This window comes from Lycium barbarum, chromosome 6 (assembly GCF_019175385.1).
Source record: "Lycium barbarum isolate Lr01 chromosome 6, ASM1917538v2, whole genome shotgun sequence".
Lineage (NCBI taxonomy): Eukaryota > Viridiplantae > Streptophyta > Magnoliopsida > Solanales > Solanaceae > Lycium > Lycium barbarum.
In genome coordinates, this window is record NC_083342.1 from 104,116,276 (window position 1) to 104,137,627 (window position 21,352).

A 21,352-nucleotide genomic window follows, 5' to 3' on the forward strand; every position below is an offset into this window, starting at 1 on the left:
TCCGAGTGCTCCAAGTCTCCCAACACAATGTATCTGTCCCTCCTTCATTCAAGAGTTCATGAAAGTATGACTGCCATCTCTGTCTAATGCGAGATTCCTGTACCAACACTTGGCCATCCTCGTCCTTGATGCACTTCACTTGATCCAAGTCGCGTGCCTTCCTCTCTCTCGCCTTGGCGAGCTTGAATAGCTTCTTATCCCCACCTCTGTCCTCTAGTTTTGTATAAAGGCGTTCAAAGGCTACCGTTTTAGCCGCCGAAACTGCCAACTTCGCCTCCTTTCTCGCCATCTTATACTTTTCCCTGTTCGTCCGCTTCTCTTCATCATCCTTGTTATCTACCAACTTCACATACGCCTTCTTATTTGCTTTTACCTTCCCTTGGACTTCTCCATTCCACCACCAATCCCCTCGGTGCCCACAACAGCGGCCTCGTGAGACCCCCAATACCTCTCTAGCTGCTTCCCTAATGCAACTGGACGTCCTATCCCACATACTGCTCGCATCCCCCCTACTATCCCACGCTCCCATAGCCATCAACTTCTCCCCCATCTCTAGGGCACTAGACAGAGTCAAATTTCCCCACCTAATCCTCGGTCGGTCATCCACGACCCTCTTCTTCTTCTTCTTCTTCTTCTTCTTCTTCTTCTTCTTCTTCTTCTTCTTCTTCTTCCTTCTTATCTCCAAATCCATCACCAATAGCTTATGTTGGTCGTAAGATTCTCACTCGGTATGACCTTGCAATCCTTACAGAGGCCTTTATCATCTTTTCTAAGAAGCAAAAAGTCTATTTGCATCGCAGCCACCGAGCTACGGAAGGTTACCAAGTGCTCCTCCTTCTTCGGAAAACTCGAGTTGGCTACCATCAATCCAAAAGCTTTTGCGAAATCCAGGAGTGAGACTCCTCCACCATTCTTGTCCCCGAAGCCAAATCCTCCATGCACCTCGTCATAACCCCTTGAAACAGACCCAATGTGCCTATTGAAATCTCCCCTATGAATAACTTCTCAGTAGGCGGTATACTTACCACCACTTCGTCCAAGTCCTCCCAAAAGCGCTTTTTTACCTCCTCGTCCAAATCCACTTGTGGCGCGTAGGCACTAATAATGTTCAAGGTGAACCCTCTAACGACTAACTTAATCGCCATCATCCTGTCATTGATCCTTCTAACCTCTACCACCTGATCTCTAAGCTCACTATCTACTAAGATCCCTACCCCATTCCTATACCTCGACTTGCCCGAGAACCAAAGCTTGTACCCGTCCACCTCCTTAGCTTTAGGTCCTACCCATTTAGTCTCTTGGACGCAAGCTATATTAATCCTCCTCTTCTTAAGAATCTTAACTAGCTCTATGGACTTTCCCGATAAAGTCCCAATATTTCAAGACCCTACTCTCAACCTAGAAGCTCCCTCAACCCCCTTAGCCCCCCCAACCCTGACCCCCGATTCCAACCGAGAACATGACCCTAGTCTACCATCCCTCACCAAAGCCAGTAAAGCAAATATCCGCTAGTGAAAGGTTAATCTAAGACAAACGAAGGATCAATACTAAAGCACAAGTTAGAAATAGTCTATAAGCAGTGAAATAGGTATTTAATTAGGCGGTGCAGGCAATATTTATAAGGCTAAAAGACAGGAAATGGGCTATTGGAGGTACCAACTCCAAGGAAATAAAACCTGTTCACCACCGAGAAATCTCTGTTCGGCGCCGGAAATGCTGTTCTCTGCCGGAAAATACTGTTCACTGGCCGGAATCACTGTTCACTGATCGGAATCACTGTTCACCGCCAGGAACTGCCGGAAAACTCGAGTACCTGTGCAGAAACTGCCCGGAAACCTACTGGTGGAGGATTTCCGATCGCAGGGTAGAAGAGAGAGGAAAAGAGGAAAAAAACAACAAAGGAAGAAGGAAAGAAAAGAGATAACAGAGGAGAGAGAGAGATCTGGCCGGCCGGAAGCGTATTACCAGTGGTGGTCGTCGTCGTCGCCGGTCGCCGTTTAGGATGGCTTGGTTGGGGGGTGGGTGGGGTGGGGGTTGGGGGGGGGGAGGAGGAGCAACTTACCGTTGGTGAGAGAGAGAAGATGAGAGGAGAGAGAAAAAGGCAAAAATGCTTAGATTATTAGAGTATATGTTAGAATTGAGTTGAAAGGGTTTGGATTGACTTACCTTGATGTTTTGAATTGTTGCTAGGGCTTGGAATTATGAATAATGAAATAAAAGAACTAAAGGCTTGAATTTATACAAAAGTGAGTCGGAAGTTATATGGACATATTATACGGTCCGTATAATATGACCATATTTTATCATGGCTGAAACCAGAACGTCGATTTGAAGTTTCATGAAGTACTGACGAGTTATACGGTCCGTATAAAATTACATGGGCCGTATAACAAGTTTGTATAACATGACCAGTGAACGGACTGCTCTGTAATCCTTCAGTAAAATGACCATAACTTTTTGTACAGATGTCCCCTTGACCCCCATAATATACCGTTGGAAAGGTATTTCAAAGGGCTACAACTTTCATTTAGGAAGTTTTTCTAAATTCCTAATTAATAAAGGGGTTATGGTCGTTGGAAGTAAGACTTTCTACAAGCTCACTTGCAAACATGCCCCGTAGAGTGGCTTCCAACTTTGCTTTGCCCAAAGACATTTCTTATCACTTGATTAGTTTTCAAACTATAACCCTCATATTGGTTCCATTATATTATCATCTTATGAGTCAAACCTTCACCCGAAGCTACGAGGTGGTACACAATCCTTCCCTCATGAGCTTTTGGAGTTAAGTTAGGCCTATGATCCATTTCTTTACACTTTTTATTCTCATAGTGGAATTTTTCAGTATGAATCTGGATTAATTGTTGAAAATTTTACGAAAAATATTTGAAATTCTCATAGCTTGAGGGGGGTCAAAACACTGTCCAATATGGAAGGAAGAATTTATCATCATCCCCTTCCATCTCCTTTGACTCAAAAATAAATAAATTTTGATTGTTTTAAATTAGCTTAAAAAAATATTTGATTGACGATCTCGGTTTAATCTCACGTTGAGTTATTGATCATAAGATTTCTTTTCCTTTTTTTCTTTTCTTTTTGTGTCTCAAAAGATCTGATTTGTCACGACATATCATTTTCTCAATGGAGACTATCTTATAAATGAAAAAAGGGGAAGTTACATAAATACTAGCAAATGAGTAAATTATTACATAATTTACAACCAATTTCATTATTACATGATATACTAAATAGGAACCTATTCTCTCTCCCGAAATCAAAAAATTCACATTATAAAAAAAATCCCTAAATTTAAGCTAATTAATTAATTATGTCTTTATCAGTTATAAGGTGATTTATGAAGTTTCGCTTACCCATAAATAGAAAAAATGGTATTGTTATCATATATGAATAATGTTTTTCATTAAGAAACTTTTTTGTTTTCCCATTTTTTTTTGTATGGAAACAAAGTAGATATTATGATGACCACCAATGATGAAAATCTTCTGCTAAAATCATATCTGATAGTCTTTTTAATAATGATATATTAATAGTATATACTTGATATAAATATATAAGATATACAATTAATACATAATTTACACTTAGAATAATATATATATATATATATATATATATATATATATATATATATATATATATATTGTTTGCACTAATACATTAGATATGTTGTTTATATATGTATATTATACTATATACATTTTTAATAATTAATGCATATGCGGCCTCCTAAACTTGTCCCTTTTTTTCATTTTGGCACCTCAACTAAGTGTTGTTCCTATTGAACTCCTAAACTTAGCCTTAAGTGTGTTTATCAAACACAATCCGACTTACATAACATCTCACATGATGTATCCTTGAAAGTTAAGCTAATATATTCATGGAATTTGACTATGTTGATAAAGATAATGCTATGCTGATGATGTATTAATATGTGAATTCTTGATTCTCTTTATAAAAATATGTTTTGATTTTCAGTTATTTTTAGTTTTAGTTTCAATTATTGTGATTTGTAGGGTCTTGTGCCAACCATACTAGAGTAAAAAAAAAATGAAACTTATGCTATGTAAGTCGGATTGTGTTTGATAGACACACTTAATGTTGACGAGGCCAAAGTGCATAGAAAATTGTGCTCGTACTCTGTCAAATTCTAATATAGTTTAAGATATCATCCCACAGAGATTTGAAAATCTGTGTTACAAACTTGTAGTATTTTGGCTGCTATTTGAGAGAATCAAATTGATGAAAGGAGAGTAGTGACTTAAATTTGTAAATTACTTTAACAAAAGAAACAACTTTCAAAAGAAAGAGTTGGGAGTCGTTGAATCCACTTAGTGTATATATGATAATAAAACCTTTTTTCAGTAAATTCCACAAAACAGTAGAAATATTTCCTGGACTTGATTTGTGTTATGCAGAATAAATACCTCTTGCGATTAGTCCTTAAATCAATAAACTTATTTGAAACAATCCCTCCGCAAGAATTAGAATTGAAAGAAATAAGATAGAGATCCCTCAAATCAATAAAATTATTTGAGACTGCCTCTTCGCGAGAATTAGGACGTAAAGAAATAAGATAAAGATTTAAACCTAGGAACTAACTCGAAATAACCCCTTGGTGAGAATTAGGATTAAAAGAAGCAAGTTCAAAGATTTGGAATAATAGATGACTAAAAATTACTATTACATATATATTTTATGTGATTATTATAGTATATTAATTTCCCTCCTTGTTAGAAGTACAAATTAATATAACTATAATCATAACACAAAATATACTAAGTAACAATAATGATTAGTAGAATATATCATTCCAACACAAAGTATGACACTTAAATATTATCAAGACGAGGAATAACTAAGATAAAATAATATAACATTACACAAAGTTTCTTCAACTATCCCAACAAAAAGAGATTACTCCACTATGGAGTTACAAAAGAGAAAATATGAATTTAAGAAACTAGAAATATTGAAAGACTTGGAGAAATATTTTCACTACAAGGGAAAGAAAAGAGAAATAGACCAAGATTAACACTTTGTCTTCTAAAATATTGGATGATTTGTACGCAAAGTGATGCTTCTATTTATAGGAAATGCTTCTATTTATAGGAAAATGTAGCGCCCCCTCTACGAATGCATTCCTTTAATTAGTGTTCACATCCGTGACCTTACTTGACTGGTGAGAATATGACAACGGTAGTCGCACCCGTGAATTTTTGCAACTTCTTTCTTGATGCCAACACTTGACGGGTGTGAGTATGAAAGTAGTGGTCACACCCGTGGATTTCAACACTTGACAGGTGTAAGTAGGAGTGGGCGTTGGGCTCTTCGGTTCGGTTTTATCAAACTTCGGTTTGGCTATTTCGGTTTCGGTTTTTTGAAGGTGGACACCGAACACCGAACCAAACTAGTTCGGTTCTTTCGGTTTTGGTTTTTTGAAGTTTGGTTCGGTTCGGTTTCGATTTTTTCAATTCGATTTTTTTGATATGATATTAGAAGCGATTCCATTTACACTAATTCATATTCTCAAAAGCAATAAAATATAAAACTAACAAATTAAAATCAAAATCAAACAAACAAGATACACAAGAACAGAAAATCATGACCATAATATAGGATTACTAGGTGTTATATACATACAGTAAGAATAATTAAGAAAACACATAAAGGACATACATTAATCCTAAAGACACATCCTAGTCACCTTTCTTTGTTAAGGATATTTTATTTTTCTCAACTGAAGTGGAAAATTAGGGATACAAAAGCAAAAGAGAGCTTATTACAATTGAGTTTTTTTTTGGCTTAAACTTAATGGGTCTGCACTATTTTAATTTTTTTGGGTAATGTATAAATTTCGGTTCTTCGGTTTGATTTCATCAAAGTTCGGTTCGGTTCTTTCAATTTCGGTTTCTTGAAGTTCGGTTCAGTTCGGTTCGGTCCGATTTTTTAATTTTCGATTTTCAGTATTTATGCCCAGCCCTAGGTGTGAGTATGAAAGTGATGGTCACACCCGTGGATTATACAACTTCTTTCTCGATGCCAACACTTGACGGGTGTGAGTATGAAAGTGGTGGTCACACCCGTGGATTTTGCAACTTCTCCCAATGTTGTCTTTTGTAATTCCCACATGTAAAACTCCACGGTTATGACTTATGCAACTTCTTCCTTTTTCTATTGAACAGATTTACAGAATATGGAAACATAAAGATTATAATTCCTTAAGCTTGTTATTAACCATAATGTAAAACAGTAATCAGTATACTAGTTTCTGTTTGTTAATCAAAACCAGAAACAGAAAATAATCAAACAGAAATATAGAAGAAGTAGAAAAAATATTCCGAGCCCACAAGTTGCTTGTGTGTCCGTAAGGAATTATAACTCCCTCACTGTTGCCAAAGGAAATGGGTTACTTCCTCCCAGGATAGAACGGAAGAACGTTTTTGTAGTAGCGGCACTACAAACCACAAAACTCCAGCAAACTCAAATAAACGGAGCAAATCACAGGACACTCACAATTTAATAGTTTGTAAAACAATGCACTGAATGTGAAAAGAAGAAGTTGAGAAATTTTAATTGCAAGAAGTCCTGGGAGCGGAAGTACCTTTGGAAAAATAAATTTGGTCCAAAAAGATTATCAATCAATCAGATCATTTGCCCAAATCCAAATCCAAAGTCGAGCGACGACGACGGCGCGAGGGGAGGTCGTCTTCTTAACCCTTTATGAGCTAGAAGATGTGTTTTGATATATAAATACACAACTCTCCCTTTCCACTACCAATGTGGTACAAAGTGCTCTTTCTAAAAGGAACTTTGCTCAAATTTTTAATTTTCCCTCCATTTCTCATTCACATCAACTAAGCTTGAGCTTAAAATCCTAATATATATATATACCGTATTTTTATGTTTTTTCTGATTTTGGTTAGACTTACTAATTTTTCTTGGTGTCTCATAAGATATAGTTTATGCAGCACAATATTAATGAACAAGTGCAAATTGCTTACTATTATTCAAATTAATATTTGAAGTTAACACTTAAACGTGATGACATAACAACTCTTTTAGATCGCACTACAATCAATTTTTTTCTTTAAAATCTAATATATTTTTTGCCTTTTTTCTCTCAACCCAATAAGCCTTAACAATTTTGTTAAAGGAAAAATAATGGGATCAAAAGGAAACCAAAAAAAAAAAAAAAACTTACTCAAAGTATCTAAGAGTTGGGTTCCATCATAGGGTAGATCCGTTTGAAAGTACAAGAGAGGGGGTGAATTGTAAGCCTGTTAAAAAAATCTAGTCGACTACTGTTTGGTGCCAGTCGACTTATGGCGACACAGCATGCACAAAATTATCAGTCCTTCGATTTGCACAAATATAAACCACAATAAATAGTAAGGGTGCAGAATATAATATGAGAGCAATAAAATAAATTACACCAGGAATTTTTATACTGGTTCGGAACCAATGTGGTATCCTAATCCAGTCCCCTTGGGTTGCAAGGAGGTTATCTCTTTAAGCTCTTTATAGTTTGAGTTGAGTACAACCTTTGTGGTTTTCCTCGTTCACCACCAACGTTTACAAGGTTGGTTTTCACTCGTTCACCAACAACGAACAAGGTTTGGTTTTGACACGCTCACCAACAACGTATAAAGTTGGGTTTTCACTCGCTCACCAACAACGACTCTTTGGTTTTCACTCTCCCACCAAAGAAACGAACAATGACACAACCTCTCAATACAAAGCCTCACCAACTATACTATATCTCTCCTCTCTTTTTTGTTTACACAGTAAGTCACTCAGGATTACAATGCTTATGAAAAGTAGAGCAAAGAACTTGAGAAGGTTGAGACGAAAGTATAAGTGGTTGCGTATCTCATCTCGCTTCGCTTGCTCCTATTTATACTGGTTCATTTGAATTTGACCGATGTAAGAATCTCTTTTTGTAGCAGTGATGCGATCCACCAAATCTCTTTCCATAAAATTGATTGCTTACTTGAATACGGGCTTGAACTTGGACATCCTTGTCTCATTAAGAGAGAATCTTTATTTAAGGAATGATAATTGTACTCATTCCTTTAATAACTTAGTACTGTGCTGCATTGCCCTTCTTTGATTGCCTTATGTTGACTTGTAGAATATTCCAAGCAGAATAGATGCTAGCAATAACTTAGTACCAAACTTTCCCTTTCTGTCCACTTCTTCTTAAATAGACGCCAACAATAGTTTATTTCCGTTTGCCTCTGCCTTGAGCCGCAACTCTTATTTACTTTCCTTGAACACATGTATTTTCCAAGACATAGAATATAATAATATATTCTTTCATAAATGATGGTAGTAATTTGAACACCCTGAATTTTCCATTCTTGATTATGGAAAATAGAATCTTTTTCAATAACTGATATTCACTCAATATCCTCCTTCCATAGTCAACAAATCTTCACAATAAACTAAATCTCCATGGTCTTCACGAGATTTGCAACTGTAGACTTGTAGTAGAGATCTTTCTTTCCTTCCAACCCGTAGTAGATGTATATTCATATTTGAAATGCAAATTCAAATATTTCTTTTCTTTTCTGGCTTGTACAAATATGAACTTTTATTTAATCAACCCAAGAGAATTTCAAGATCCTCTTCATTTCACCTTGGATCTTGGTTTATATTAATTTGAATGTAGTCACATCCATCTTCTTGAATTAGGAGTTTGATCACTCTGAATATGGACTCTTTTGTGAACTTGAATCTTCTGGCATATCTTGATGCTCCATAGATTTTGGACCTTCCTTAAGTACCAGATTGATCTTGATCTTGATCTTTTTCTTTTGTAGAATATTTTCCTTCCATAAGATCGTAGTAAATATTCTTCCCTTAATTCTTGTACCTTGATTTGAGTAAGTATTTTTCTTCCACATCTTCTTTCTTAATTCTATCTCGTAATATCTTCTTTTCCATATTTGATTAGATCTTCACAAAATCCTTCTTCATCAAATAAACCTATACCAAAAATAAATTTACCACAAGTAAATGTTCTTTTATTAATAATTATATTGATTTGTTATCGTCAAAATTAATAAGTGAAACCTTGGACCTAACAATCTCCCTCTTTTTGATGATGGCAAATCATTGAGTACAAAACTTTCAATTTTAATAAAAGATAGAATCGAAGATGATAAGAAGGATGTGAACTTCCCCGAATTAGTAAGCTCCCCCTAAATTTATGTTCCTTGATTGTTAAAGCACAACTTGAAGGAGTGGCTCCCCCTCACTTTATGCTTTATCGCTCTTCTTGTGCATTTCCTGTCTAAAAATATTATCAAAGCAAATGTTTTGTACAGGAAAACTTCTCCCCCTTTTGGCATCATCAAAAGGGTGGGGCGTATAGCTGCACCTCAGCAAAGATTTAGAGCAAAAAAAACTCACGGATGCTTAATTTTCCCAAAGTACTTTTGAGGATATACTTACAAATAATTGCAAATTCTCATATCCGGTTTACAATATGAACTAATAAGCATTAAGAGTCATACAAACATTTAAATCACAATTATCACATGTAGAATCTCAAGTAACCCAAAATTAATTTTGATAAAAATGTCTAAACCATTAATTCAATATCAAAGTCATTTCACAGTTATAATGGGTTGACCAAAGACCAATTCAGAACAAGTGAGTTTATTTTGGTCTTACAAAAATGTAGCACTGTAGGAAATATTTTGAGTCCATTTTTAGAAAATTTGTGATTGACTCAATCTTCAAAAATATTTTCAATGTCTTGCAAACTCACAAATGATAAACATATAGTAGTTAAGAGAATAATGAACCAATTTGTATCATGAGAGGATATAAATTTGTACTCATTGTCATATCAATTTCTTTCCTCAAAGTGAGAAAATATCTGCATCTTAATATGTAATGTCTTCAATGCAAGCTTCCATATAATCTTTTATCAGCTAGATAAAGTTGTGAATCCTTGCTCTTGACGCTTCATGAAATACATGATCAAAACATGATTTATGCTAGTCAACTTTGTCTCCTGCAAGGTTTGCATCTGAGGGTATCCCGCTAGATCAAAATTGTTAGTTCTTGGATACAAAAATCAAATTTTTGAGTTACAACCAGAAATCTCAATAATCTTTTTATAAAAGAATAGGGTGGCTTAAACACGAAATCTAATAATTATTGAATTACAATAAAGAGTTAATCATACCTTGGCACTTTTGATTTGTGTACTTACCGTTTTTCTTCTTTGCGAGAGAGATATGATGAGCTTACTACAGTATTCGTGTTCAATGAATTTTTCATACAAAATCTCTTGAGTACTCCCTTTCAATACTTGGCTTCGCTAAAAAAACTTCTCATCTAACTTTGCATTATTTGAAACTTGAAGAAGGATGTTAATTCTCCCTCATAATCATCTCAAGTTCGAATACCTTGTAAAATCTTCTTGTTGTGAAACCTTGGGCTACAAGTTTACCCTTAGTTCTTACAACCTCACCATTTTCATAAGGTTCATCTGAATATCCATAATAGTAGATCATTTTCCTTGGCTATAAGTTCCCATATGTTATTTCCTCCATTTGCATTCAACTTTTCTTGCATTGCTGGAATCTTTCATTTATTTCAATGCTTCATCTCTGGTTAAAGCTTGTACATACATATTCATATCAATCGATTGCTTGTTGTCTAGAGTACGCTTTTCATCTTCATGCTTAATTTCACTTCAACAAACATTAGTCTAAAGAGAATGTGCATAAAGATCTTTCTAACTAATTGTTTAAAAGCCATAAGAATTATAAGTAGTAAAGATTACAGAATATACCATGAATTTTACCCCTTGGTCCTTACCATGACGATAGACATTTGCAACCAAAAGGACGAGAATAATCAAGAAGTGATTTTTCTTCCTCTTGTCTTCAAGATTTTGAATATGTCCATATGAGGAGGTTATGAAGGCCTCAAGTTATACAACGTTCTTGGGCTTTGAATGAGGTGTTAATAATCTTACCAAGAGAGAGAATATCATACATGGGATTCCTTCAAGAATAATCTCAGACCCACATATATATGAATTAAATTTGTATGATATCAATAACGATTGTATGCTTGGTTGTCCTAATAGCTTGTGACATATATAGATTAAAAAAATCGCAAGACATGTATTCGAGTTATTCAAGGTCTCCAGGTCAAGGTTATAACCAGTACCAACAAAATAATAGCATGATGCAATTAGTCGACTCAAATCATATATAGTTGACTAATACCATATTAAACAACAGCTAGATATACATCACCTAATGCAGTAAGAGAAACTTGAATAATCTTCAATAATACCATTCATTTAAACTTTACCAACATATGTTGTAGTTCCTTCAATTTGTAGAATATATATGAACTTTGAATCATCTTTAATCTCGTTCCTTGACCAGCCACTATGCAAATGTCAGTGATTCTATTTATGGCTAGACTCAAGAAATTCCTACAAAACAAATCAGTTTGTGTTTGGTACCCAAGTCTTTTTGGGTCCTTCATGGTTAGTAAATTGTGTAGTTGGAGATGCATGTAAGTGTTTGGGTCTCCAAACATATTTAGATCTTACATGATTTCTAGCGTAATTGCACATAAATGCTTTATGTCCAGAATTACCACAGTAATGACATATAATATGAGAATAAGAGTGTTCACCTGCAGTTGCCTTATTAGTCGACTTGAACCTTACCTGAGTTGACTTTGTTGAAGTAGGGCATCTACTAGTGGACCCCTTTTCAGTCAACTGGTAGTTCTTAAGGAGATGAGTCGACTTCCATTGATCAAAGTGGTGACTAGAAGATTTGTGCAAAGTCTTCATTTGCTTGTGCAACTCAGAATTTTCTTCTTGAAGTAAGTCATATTTAGTCTGCCATTCCTTAAGTCGAATATCCAAGTCTTTCTTTTCTCGTTTAACTTTCTTGAATGCACTAAGAATTATTTGCAAATCTTTCAAAGCTAGATCTAGAGTTTCCTGCAAATCATCACAATTATTACAAGTCATGATAGGAGTATGACATACCTCGTCGGTTTCTTCCTCGTCACTCGAAGAAGAGGTTCTGTAATTTTTGTCGCTTTGTTTTCCTTCCAGGAAGCACATGAGCGCCATTTCTCCGTGATTGCTCTCTTTATCAGATTCATCCTCGTCGCTCCAAGTTGAAATTCTAGAATTCTTGTGGTTGTTGTTGTTAGGACACTTTGATTTAATATGTCCAAGTTTACCACATTCATAGCAGTGTATGTTCTCTCTTTGTTGAACCTCTTGATTCTGGATGGATTGAGCTTTCTGCTTCTTTCTTCTTTTCCTTTTGACGTTGTTGGATGCCTTATCCAAGTTTTCTTGATATTCCTTATTTTTTACGGTGCCCTCATGGATAGCTTCCAATTTGTCCCATATTTCTTTAGCAGTTTTACAAGCGGATATTGTCTCATATTCTTCTTCACCAAGAGCATAATGGAGCAGGTACATTGCTCTAGCATTTGTTTGCATAATATCCAAATGTTCTTTTGTGTAGTCAAATATGGGTGTCTCTCTTTCAACCTTCCTTTCAGCACTATTATTCGGAATAGGCCTCGGCCCATTCTTAATAACTAGCCAAGCACTATAATCTGTTGATTGAACATAGATCTTCATTCTATCCTTCCACTGCTTGTAGTATAAACCATTGAAGTAGGGTGGCCTGCTTGTTGAGAGTCCCACTTGAAACATGGCTTCGGTAATTTGATGTCCTGCCATGGATCTTTCCTCACTTGCTGTTAAGCAAAAACAAAAATGTGAGACGAGGCTCTGATACTAATTGAAAGTACAAGAAGGGGGGGGGGGGGGTGAATTGTAAGGCTGTTAAAAAAATCTAGTCGACTACTGTTTGGTGCCAGTCGACTGATGGCGAGACAGCATGCACAAAATTATCAGTCCTTCGATTTGCACAAATATAAACCACAATAAATAGTAAGGGTGCAGAATATAATATGAGAGCAATAAAATAAATGACACCAGGAATTTTTATACTGGTTCGGAACCAATGTGGTATCCTAATCCAGTCCCCTTGGGTTGCAAGGAGGTTATCTCTTTAAGCTCTTTATAGTTTGAGTTGAGTACAGCCTTTGTGGTTTTCCTCGTTCACCACCAACGTTTACAAGGTTGGTTTTCACTCGCTCACCAACAACGAACAAGGTTTGGTTTTGACACGCTCACCAACAACGTATAAAGTTGGGTTTTCACTCGCTCACCAACAACGACTCTTTGGTTTTCACTCTCCCACCAAAGAAACGAACAACGACACAACCTCTCAATACAAAGCCTCACCAACTATACTATATCTCTCCTCTCTTTTTTGTTTACACAGTAAGTCACTCAGGATTACAATGCTTATGAAAAGTAGAGCAAAGAACTTGAGAAGGTTGAGACGAAAGTATAAGTGGCTGCGTATCTCATCTCGCTTCACTTGCTCCTATTTATACTTGTTCATTTGAATTTGACCGATGTAAGAATCTCTTTTTGTAGCAGTGATGCGATCCACCAAATCTCTTTCCATAAAATTGATTGCTTACTTGAATACGGGCTTGAACTTGGACATCCTTGTCTCATTAAGAGAGAATCTTTATTTAAGGAATGATAATTGTACTCATTCCTTTAATAACTTAGTACTGTGCTGCATTGCCCTTCTTTGATTGCCTTATGTTGACTTGTAGAATATTCCAAGCAGAATAGATGCTAGCAATAACTTAGTACCAAACTTTCCCTTTCTGTCCACTTCTTCTTAAATAGATGCCAACAATAGTTTATTTCCGTTTGCCTCTGCCTTGAGCCGCAACTCTTATTTACTTTCCTTGAACACATGTATTTTCCAAGATATAGAATATAATAATGTATTCTTTCATAAATGATGGTAGTAATTTGAACACCCTGAATTTTCCATTCTTGATTATGGAAAATAGAATCTTTTTCAATAACTGATATTCACTCAATATCCTCCTTCCATAGTCAACAAATCTTCACAATAAACTAAATCTCCATGGTCTTCACGAGATTTGCAACTGTAGACTTGTAGTAGAGATCTTTCTTTCCTTCCAACCCGTAGTAGATGTATATTCATATTTGAAATGCAAATTCAAATATTTCTTTTCTTTTCTGGCTTGTACAAATATGAGCTTTTATTTAATCAACCCAAGAGAATTTCAAGATCCTCTTCATTTCATCTTGGATCTTGATTTATATTAATTTGAATGTAGTCACATCCATCTTCTTGAATTAGGAGTTTGATCACTCTGAATATGGACTCTTTTGTGAACTTGAATCTTCTGGCATATCTTGATGCTCCATAGATTTTGGACCTTCCTTAAGTACCAGATTGATCTTGATCTTGATCTTTTTCTTTTGTAGAATATTTTCCTTCCATAAGATCGTAGTAAATATTCTTCCCTTAATTCTTGTACCTTGATTTGAGTAAGTATTTTTCTTTCACATCTTCTTTCTTAATTCTATCTCGTAATATCTTCTTTTCCATATTTGATTAGATCTTCACAAAATCCTTCTTCATCAAATAAACCTATACCAAAAATAAATTTACCACAAGTAAATGTTTTTTTATTAATAATTATATTGATTTGTTATCGTCAAAATTAATAAGTGAAACCTTGAAGCTAACACCGGTGACTCGGATTTGACGGAGAAGTGCACATCAAGCACGCAATATATAAAAGTAAAAGGAAAAGAGGCGAATTCCATTACCAATTGTTCTTTTCTTAATCGGGGATATCTCCATTAGGACTTGTTCTACAGGTTTGAATTCCAGCTACTCTATCTATCTGTCCCATAACGAGTCAACTACCTCGGACCTCATTCAATTCAAAAACACTTTCGTTTCCCAGAGGAGAAAAACCTAGAAGATCTAAGATGTCTGAGAAGAAGAAGAAGATGGGAAGTGAAGCGAGCAGCAGCAGCAGCAGTCATAGCAATAGCAATAGCAGCGGTGATTCAGTGGTTGATGATGTTGGTCAGTGTAGAAGCTCATGTGATTACTGTAAATCTGGTGGACGCACTAGTATCTCTCACAGATTATGGGCACGCAGTCTGACAGTTGATGACTATCAAGCCCTTCTAGATAGAGGATGGAGAAGAGCCGGCTGTCTCTTGTACAAACCTGAGATGGAAACGACATGCTGTCCATCTTACACCATCCGTCTCAAATCAACTGATTTTGTTCCTTCCAAGGAACAACGTCGAGTGCTGAAACGAATGCAGAGGTTTCTGGATGGCACATTGGATAAAAGTTCAGATGACTTAAAGGATTCTTCAGGCGATTCACAACCAGGTAACCTTGAAGAAAAGTACAAAACTGAACCGTTGATCCCCCATATGGAAAGTCAGATAGATAAAGCAGTACATGTGTGCATTGGAGGTGGGGATCTTTCTTCTGATTTCCAGTTTCCAAGAGCCTCTGTGAAAAAGGTTGCACCTGCGAAAAGAAAGTTATCCACTCAAGGGTCAGAGGATCTGTTATTTACCAGCAGCATCTCTTTCCAGATTGCAGCTACTTTAAGGCGACAAAGAAAAGATGTTGAGCACGAAAAATCATCAGAATTGGGGGCTGGGGAAAGGGGGCAAGCTGCTGATACCCCAAAAGTGATTGCTGAAAAACTAGGGAGCCATCTAAACAGTCTAGCAGAATCATTGGGCTTATTAGTTAGAGCTTGCAATGGACATATAAACTTCTACTCTTCCGAAAGACGAGTTGCCGTAGTCAGTAACCAGAATGAGTCGAAGCAATCCTCATCAAGAAGCTGTAGTAAAGAGAGCTTCTCATCAACAGCACACGAAAACCCCGAGCTCAAAAGGAGGACATTTGAGGCTCATCTTAAAAGGGCCAGTTTTGATCCCGAAGAATATTCCTTGTATAGGAGGTACCAGATTAGTGTGCACAATGATTCTCCTGATGAAGTCGCTGAGAGCTCATACAGGAGATTTTTGGTTGATACACCCTTAATATTCGTTCCACCGTCATCAGGGGACCTTACCGTTCCCCCTTGTGGCTTTGGTTCTTTCCATCAGCAGTATCTGATTGATGGACGGCTAGTTGCAGTTGGTGTCATAGATATTCTCCCCAAGTGTCTGTCGAGTAAATATTTATTCTGGGATCCAGATTTTGCCTTCTTATCATTAGGTAAGTATTCCTCCCTACAAGAAATAAGGTGGGTTGCACAGAATCAAGTACATTGTCCAAGTTTGCAGTACTATTATCTGGGCTACTACATTCACTCCTGCAGCAAAATGAGATACAAAGCAGCATACCGGCCTTCTGAGCTTCTCTGCCTGTTGCGTTATCAGTGGGTTCCATTTGATGTTGCCAAGCCACTGCTTGACAGGAAACGGTACATAGTTTTATCTGATTTTGCCACACAAAATGGAGAGCCTCTTCCGCTGAGTACCCTTGAAAATTATGAGGAGGAAACGGATGAACAGCGCTTTCACGGATCAAATGATATTTTTGTTGGTGAGGATGAGGATGAGGAAATGGACGAATTTAATTATGAAGATTCAGATGATGAATTGGTTGTTGAGAGCAGTGACATCAAACTGCCCAAAGCAGAAGATTGAGAGGAGTTGAGGCAAGCTTTTGGTTCCAGTGAAAGGCGGTATATGGAGACAACTGCAGAGATAAATGGGGGCTGTTGGTGCAGAGCTCTCTGAACGAATGGTTTATTCGTTAAGCTGACTCTGCAATGAGTCCAAAAAGTTGTTCTCGTTGGGAATATCATGTCCTCGAGTTGACGGTAGAGCTAGGGAGCCTGGGAAAGCCGCCAGAAGTTTGTTCTTCAACAGTGTATTCGTTGGTGTGTTTGGGGATACAAACTAGAGGAGAATTACTTTTAACTGTTAAATTAAGCTGCATTGTGCATTTACCATAGCATAGGGACTTGCAGTTGGTACGTTGCTTCTCTGCTAGTCGATTTGGTACAAACAAGGATCAGATTGGGGTGGAGCTACTCAATATGGTACTTGCTTGAAAATCTTCCAAGGATCATGTGGCTTTCTTTACCTCTCTTCCATGTATAAAATAAAAGCAGCACCTTCTTCGTCTAGCATCCTTGCATTGCAAATAATTTTAATAGTAGGTTCATTAAATTGTTTGACAAAAAACTCCTGGGTGATTGACCTGTTGGTAGGTGGAACAAAGAACATCTTTTCAGCTATGGACACAATGGTTTACGCCTTTACCCAGTTTTCATTTTGGATATAAAACTCCGATCTCTCCTCACTTTCTGAATATGGAAATATGTCATATAGTCGTGGAAATATATACAACAGGATACTTGTAATGCTCCCAAAAAAAAAAAAAAAAGAGCTTGGTTCTGAATCTTGTTGCATAATGTCTCTACTGCACACTTGCTCAGCAGGTGCTTGTTGAAATGTTTCTTCGTAATTGACCTGAGGCAATGTTACTTTCCTTTTTGGCTTCTTATAATGCTATGCTTTGGTTAACTTTTGAGAACATTACATGACTATGCCTTAGTACATTCTTTATCTGCAATAGAAATTTTAAGGTGTATATTTGGATGAACTTTTCTCCAAATCATTCTCTTTCAGGGAAAAGATCATGCAGAAGCCATTTTACTTTGATTTAGTTGGTAATAGTTTTTTTTGTTATGGCTATTCACTGAGCTATTTCCTACAACTATAAAGCAGAAAGAAGCAAGATTGCATTTTTTTTCTTCTACTATCTAATAAGAAGCAACTAAAATGAATCATGAAAGGTAAGAAACACTGATAACACACAGTGGAAACAATTAGAGGTAATAGTGAGCAGTCATGCTGCAGGGAAGTGTTACATCTTGTGAACTTAACGAGTGCCTCTTGATTTCCCTGCTGCCTTCTTCCTAGATACTACTCTACTGCTCTTACTAGTTCTCCCATCTTGATCTTGCTGCTGAAATATTCTTAATATCAATCTGTCGACTAGTTTGTTGTACAAGTGGTTCCATCTTTTAGATAACAAAAGTGGTATAAAGATGATCCCGATTCCAACAACAAATCCTAACTCAACGCTGACATAAATCTCCGTCCTTGAAATGAATCTGTCCTCTTCAAGTTCTGGCTGCTGTGGAGGTGTCACTGCTGAGTTATTTTTGCAAGTTATGTTCAGCGGAAACCCACAGAGCCCCTTGTTTCCTATGAAAGCATCTTCAAGGGTTTGAATTTGGTTGCCTCGTGGAATCATTCCAACCAATTCATTATATGATAAGTTTAAGACGGAAAGTGATGTGAGGCTAGCAAGCTTTTCTGGGATATTGCCACCTAACCTGTTGAATGAGAGGTCCAGTGATCCCAATTGCTTCAAATTTCCAATTGCTGAAGGGATTTGACCTGTGAGATTGTTGTGTGAAATGTTGAGAAGATAAAGTAATTGGAGATCTCCAACTGTCTCTGGTATGTCCCCCACAAAATTGTTACTTGAAAAATCAATGGAGGTGAAGAAGAGAAGGATCTTTGTCAGTTCAACATTTTGTCCTTTAAGAGAAACAGTGACTCTATCCTGATAGTATACCGACCCAAGTTGAGACCCAAAATGCAAGATATCAGAGCGTGAATATGCTAAAGATGGGTCAACCATCAGTGCTTTTAGCTCCAAGAGTGAACCTCGGGGGAGAATGCCACTTAAATTATTGGAAGCTAGGTCCATGATTTGAAGAGAGGTCCAGTTGGAAGACGCTCGAGAGCAATCAATGTTCCCATGGAAACCATTGAAGCGTAATACAAGTACCCGAAGATTTGAATTGTCCCTCAACCAGCAGGGGAAAGTATCCTTGATCTTGTTGTTTCCAAGATTTAATACCTTTAGCCTTGTGCAGTTGGATAAAGAACGAGGAAGCAGACCTGTTAAGTGATTCTGACTGAGGTCGAGGCTCTCTAACTCACAATTATAAGAAAACTTTTCAGGTATATTTCCTATGAAATTGTTCTTTCCCAGGTTAAGTACTTTCAGTGTGCTGCTCTTTTCTGCTAAACATGGCGGTATTGTGCCATGCAAACTGTTGTTAGACAAGTCAAGTACTTCAAGATAGCTGGAATTGCAGATTGAAGAAGGGATACTACCGATAACTTTGTTGTTTGCAATTGAGAGGAACTGAGCGGTTACGAGATAATTGCCAAAGTCAGGCGGTATCAAAGTAGCAAAGTTATTGTCGGAGAAGTCAATATATGCAGCTGCACGTGGTGGTAATGGAATAACCCCAGTGAGCAGATTTGAATGCAGATTAAGGTAATTTAGAAAACCAAATGTATAAGGTTCTTGAATATGTGTGAATTTATTGAAAGAAAGATTCAGAAAACGAAGAAGTCCATCATTGATTTCCACCAACCAGTTTGGTATTTCACCGGTAAGCTGGTTATTTGATAGATCTAACATTGACAACTTCGATTGGTTCTTGAGGAAGGAAATATTTTGCAGATTGCATGATGCTAACATGAAAGAATTCAGCTGGGGTAGCAAGGAAAATTCTGATTCACTTATATCTGTGTCAACTGATAAACTGTTGTGGGACAGATCAAGACTTAAAAGCTTATCGAACTCTGTGAATTTCTTCAACTGCACAGTCCCATTGAACTTGTTGGATGAAAGTGAAAGACCAAAAAGACCGTGAAGTTCAAATATAAACTCAGGTATTGGCCCTTCCAATTTGTTGGCACTCAAGTCAATATCTTCTAGTGGAGAAGTTACATTTTGTAAGTCAGTTATTTGGCCAGAAAACTTGTTGTTGGACAGAACTAAAGCTGTAAGTGAGGGTAGGTAAAACAATGATGCTGGAATGAGCCCAGAAATTGAATTGTTACTCAGGTCAAGATACTCAAGATTATCAAAGCCTTCCCAGTCGGATGATATTCCTGTCAATTTATTTCTAGCAGATCTTATAAAAGTGAGATTTTTGGACAGCTTAAAAGATGGAAACGAACTGGAGAAGCTATTCCAGTCGAAATCCAGATGAACAAGGTGGGTTAGATTTTCCATAGAAGTTGGAATTGGACCTGTAAAATTACAAGCTTCAAGTTCAACATGTGACAACATCTTAAGGTTCCCTATAGACTCGGGTAAAATTCCTGAAAATTTTGTACGACTAAGCCGCAGTGCTTGGAGAGATCCATTTGGAGGAAATTCAGGTAAAGAACCCCCAAGCATCTCATTTACTGATAAGTCAATAGTCTGCAGAGTTGGTACCTGGAATATTTTCTGAGGTGCTTCTCCTATCAAGTTGCAGGAATTTAGACTCAAGACAGTTAGATTGGTGAAATCCGCGAAGAACTCCGGAATTGGAGCAGATAAGTAGTTCCCATCAAGACGGATTACAGAGAGAAACTTAAGATTTGCTAATGGATTGATACTGCCTGAAAACAATTCATTAGTAAGGTCAAGACTAATAACTTGGCCTGCACCGTTGCAAGTGACACCCTGCCATTGACAGCAATCAATTCTCTCATTCCAATTCACTAGCTTGGTGGATACTTCAGAATCATAAGTAAGGTTATTTCTGAGCTGCAGAAGCAACATCTTCTGATCCTGAAGACACTTGCTGGAATTAGCTGCCACTACATAGCTCATTCTACAGCAAATGGAGATTAGTAGGATCAAGAAAAGCTGAGAAACCATTTGACTTCTCATTTAGACTGTGAAACAGAGAGGGAAAGCTGAAGCTTCTGTGGATCTGAAACGTATAAAATAAGCCCAAACTTGCATGAGGATGCGGGGTCATCCTCGTGCGAATAAACAAACCTGGATTTTTTTTTTGGTTCGATATGGCTGTTTTCATACTATTATCTTTTGGCTAACAGTCCCCCAATTATTAGCCTATTTTAAGATAAAGACACAAGTCGAACAAGATGATTAGTTTATACATTATTTTATGTACGTTGAAACCGTGTGTTGACCCATAAAGTGTGTTATGTAGTTGAAGGAACACTTGAAGCAGATAAAGACACAAGTCGAACAAGATGATTAGTTTATACATTATTTTATGTACGTTGAAACCGAGTGTTGACCCATAAAGTGTGTTATGTAGTTGAAGGAACACTTGAAGCAGCTTCTCTAAATTTGACATGCAGCAATCTTCTCACATCTACCGAACTTTAGTTTCATTTCAATAGATTTATAAATCAATATATATATAAAAAATAGTTCTCCAATTATAATATTACATCGTGTGACATATACTAGCTAGTCCTTTTACCTGTAGCTAGCCGATTGCCTAAACATGCTTCCAGGTACTAATTGACCCGGTTTCAGACATTGATGCTGCTTAAGTTTGATTGACTTTTGGCATGTGAATT

At 36.8% G+C, this 21,352-nt stretch overlaps 2 protein-coding genes across 7 annotated transcripts; one reads left to right on the plus strand and one right to left on the minus strand.

Annotated features, from left to right (window-relative positions):
* Window positions 1-14,755: 14,755 nt before the first annotated feature.
* On the plus strand, window positions 14,756-21,052 carry LOC132645165 (arginyl-tRNA--protein transferase 1-like). Of its 6 annotated transcripts, none has more exons than XM_060361968.1 (2): window positions 14,756-20,188; window positions 20,281-21,052. In XM_060361968.1, the coding sequence occupies exon 1, from the start codon at window positions 14,930-14,932 to the stop codon at window positions 16,628-16,630; it is 1,701 nt and encodes a 566-aa protein (XP_060217951.1). In that variant the 5' UTR covers window positions 14,756-14,929; the 3' UTR covers window positions 16,631-20,188; window positions 20,281-21,052. The 6 variants fall into 6 exon arrangements, with proteins under 6 accessions (XP_060217951.1, XP_060217950.1, XP_060217954.1 ...); XM_060361967.1 differs by having other exon boundaries at window positions 20,287-21,052; XM_060361971.1 differs by having other exon boundaries at window positions 14,756-19,693; window positions 19,937-21,052.
* Window positions 17,874-20,687, minus strand: LOC132644306 (receptor-like protein 50). Its single transcript, XM_060360892.1, has one exon. The coding sequence runs from the start codon at window positions 20,685-20,687 to the stop codon at window positions 17,874-17,876; it is 2,814 nt and encodes a 937-aa protein (XP_060216875.1).
* Window positions 21,053-21,352: the final 300 nt, after the last annotated feature.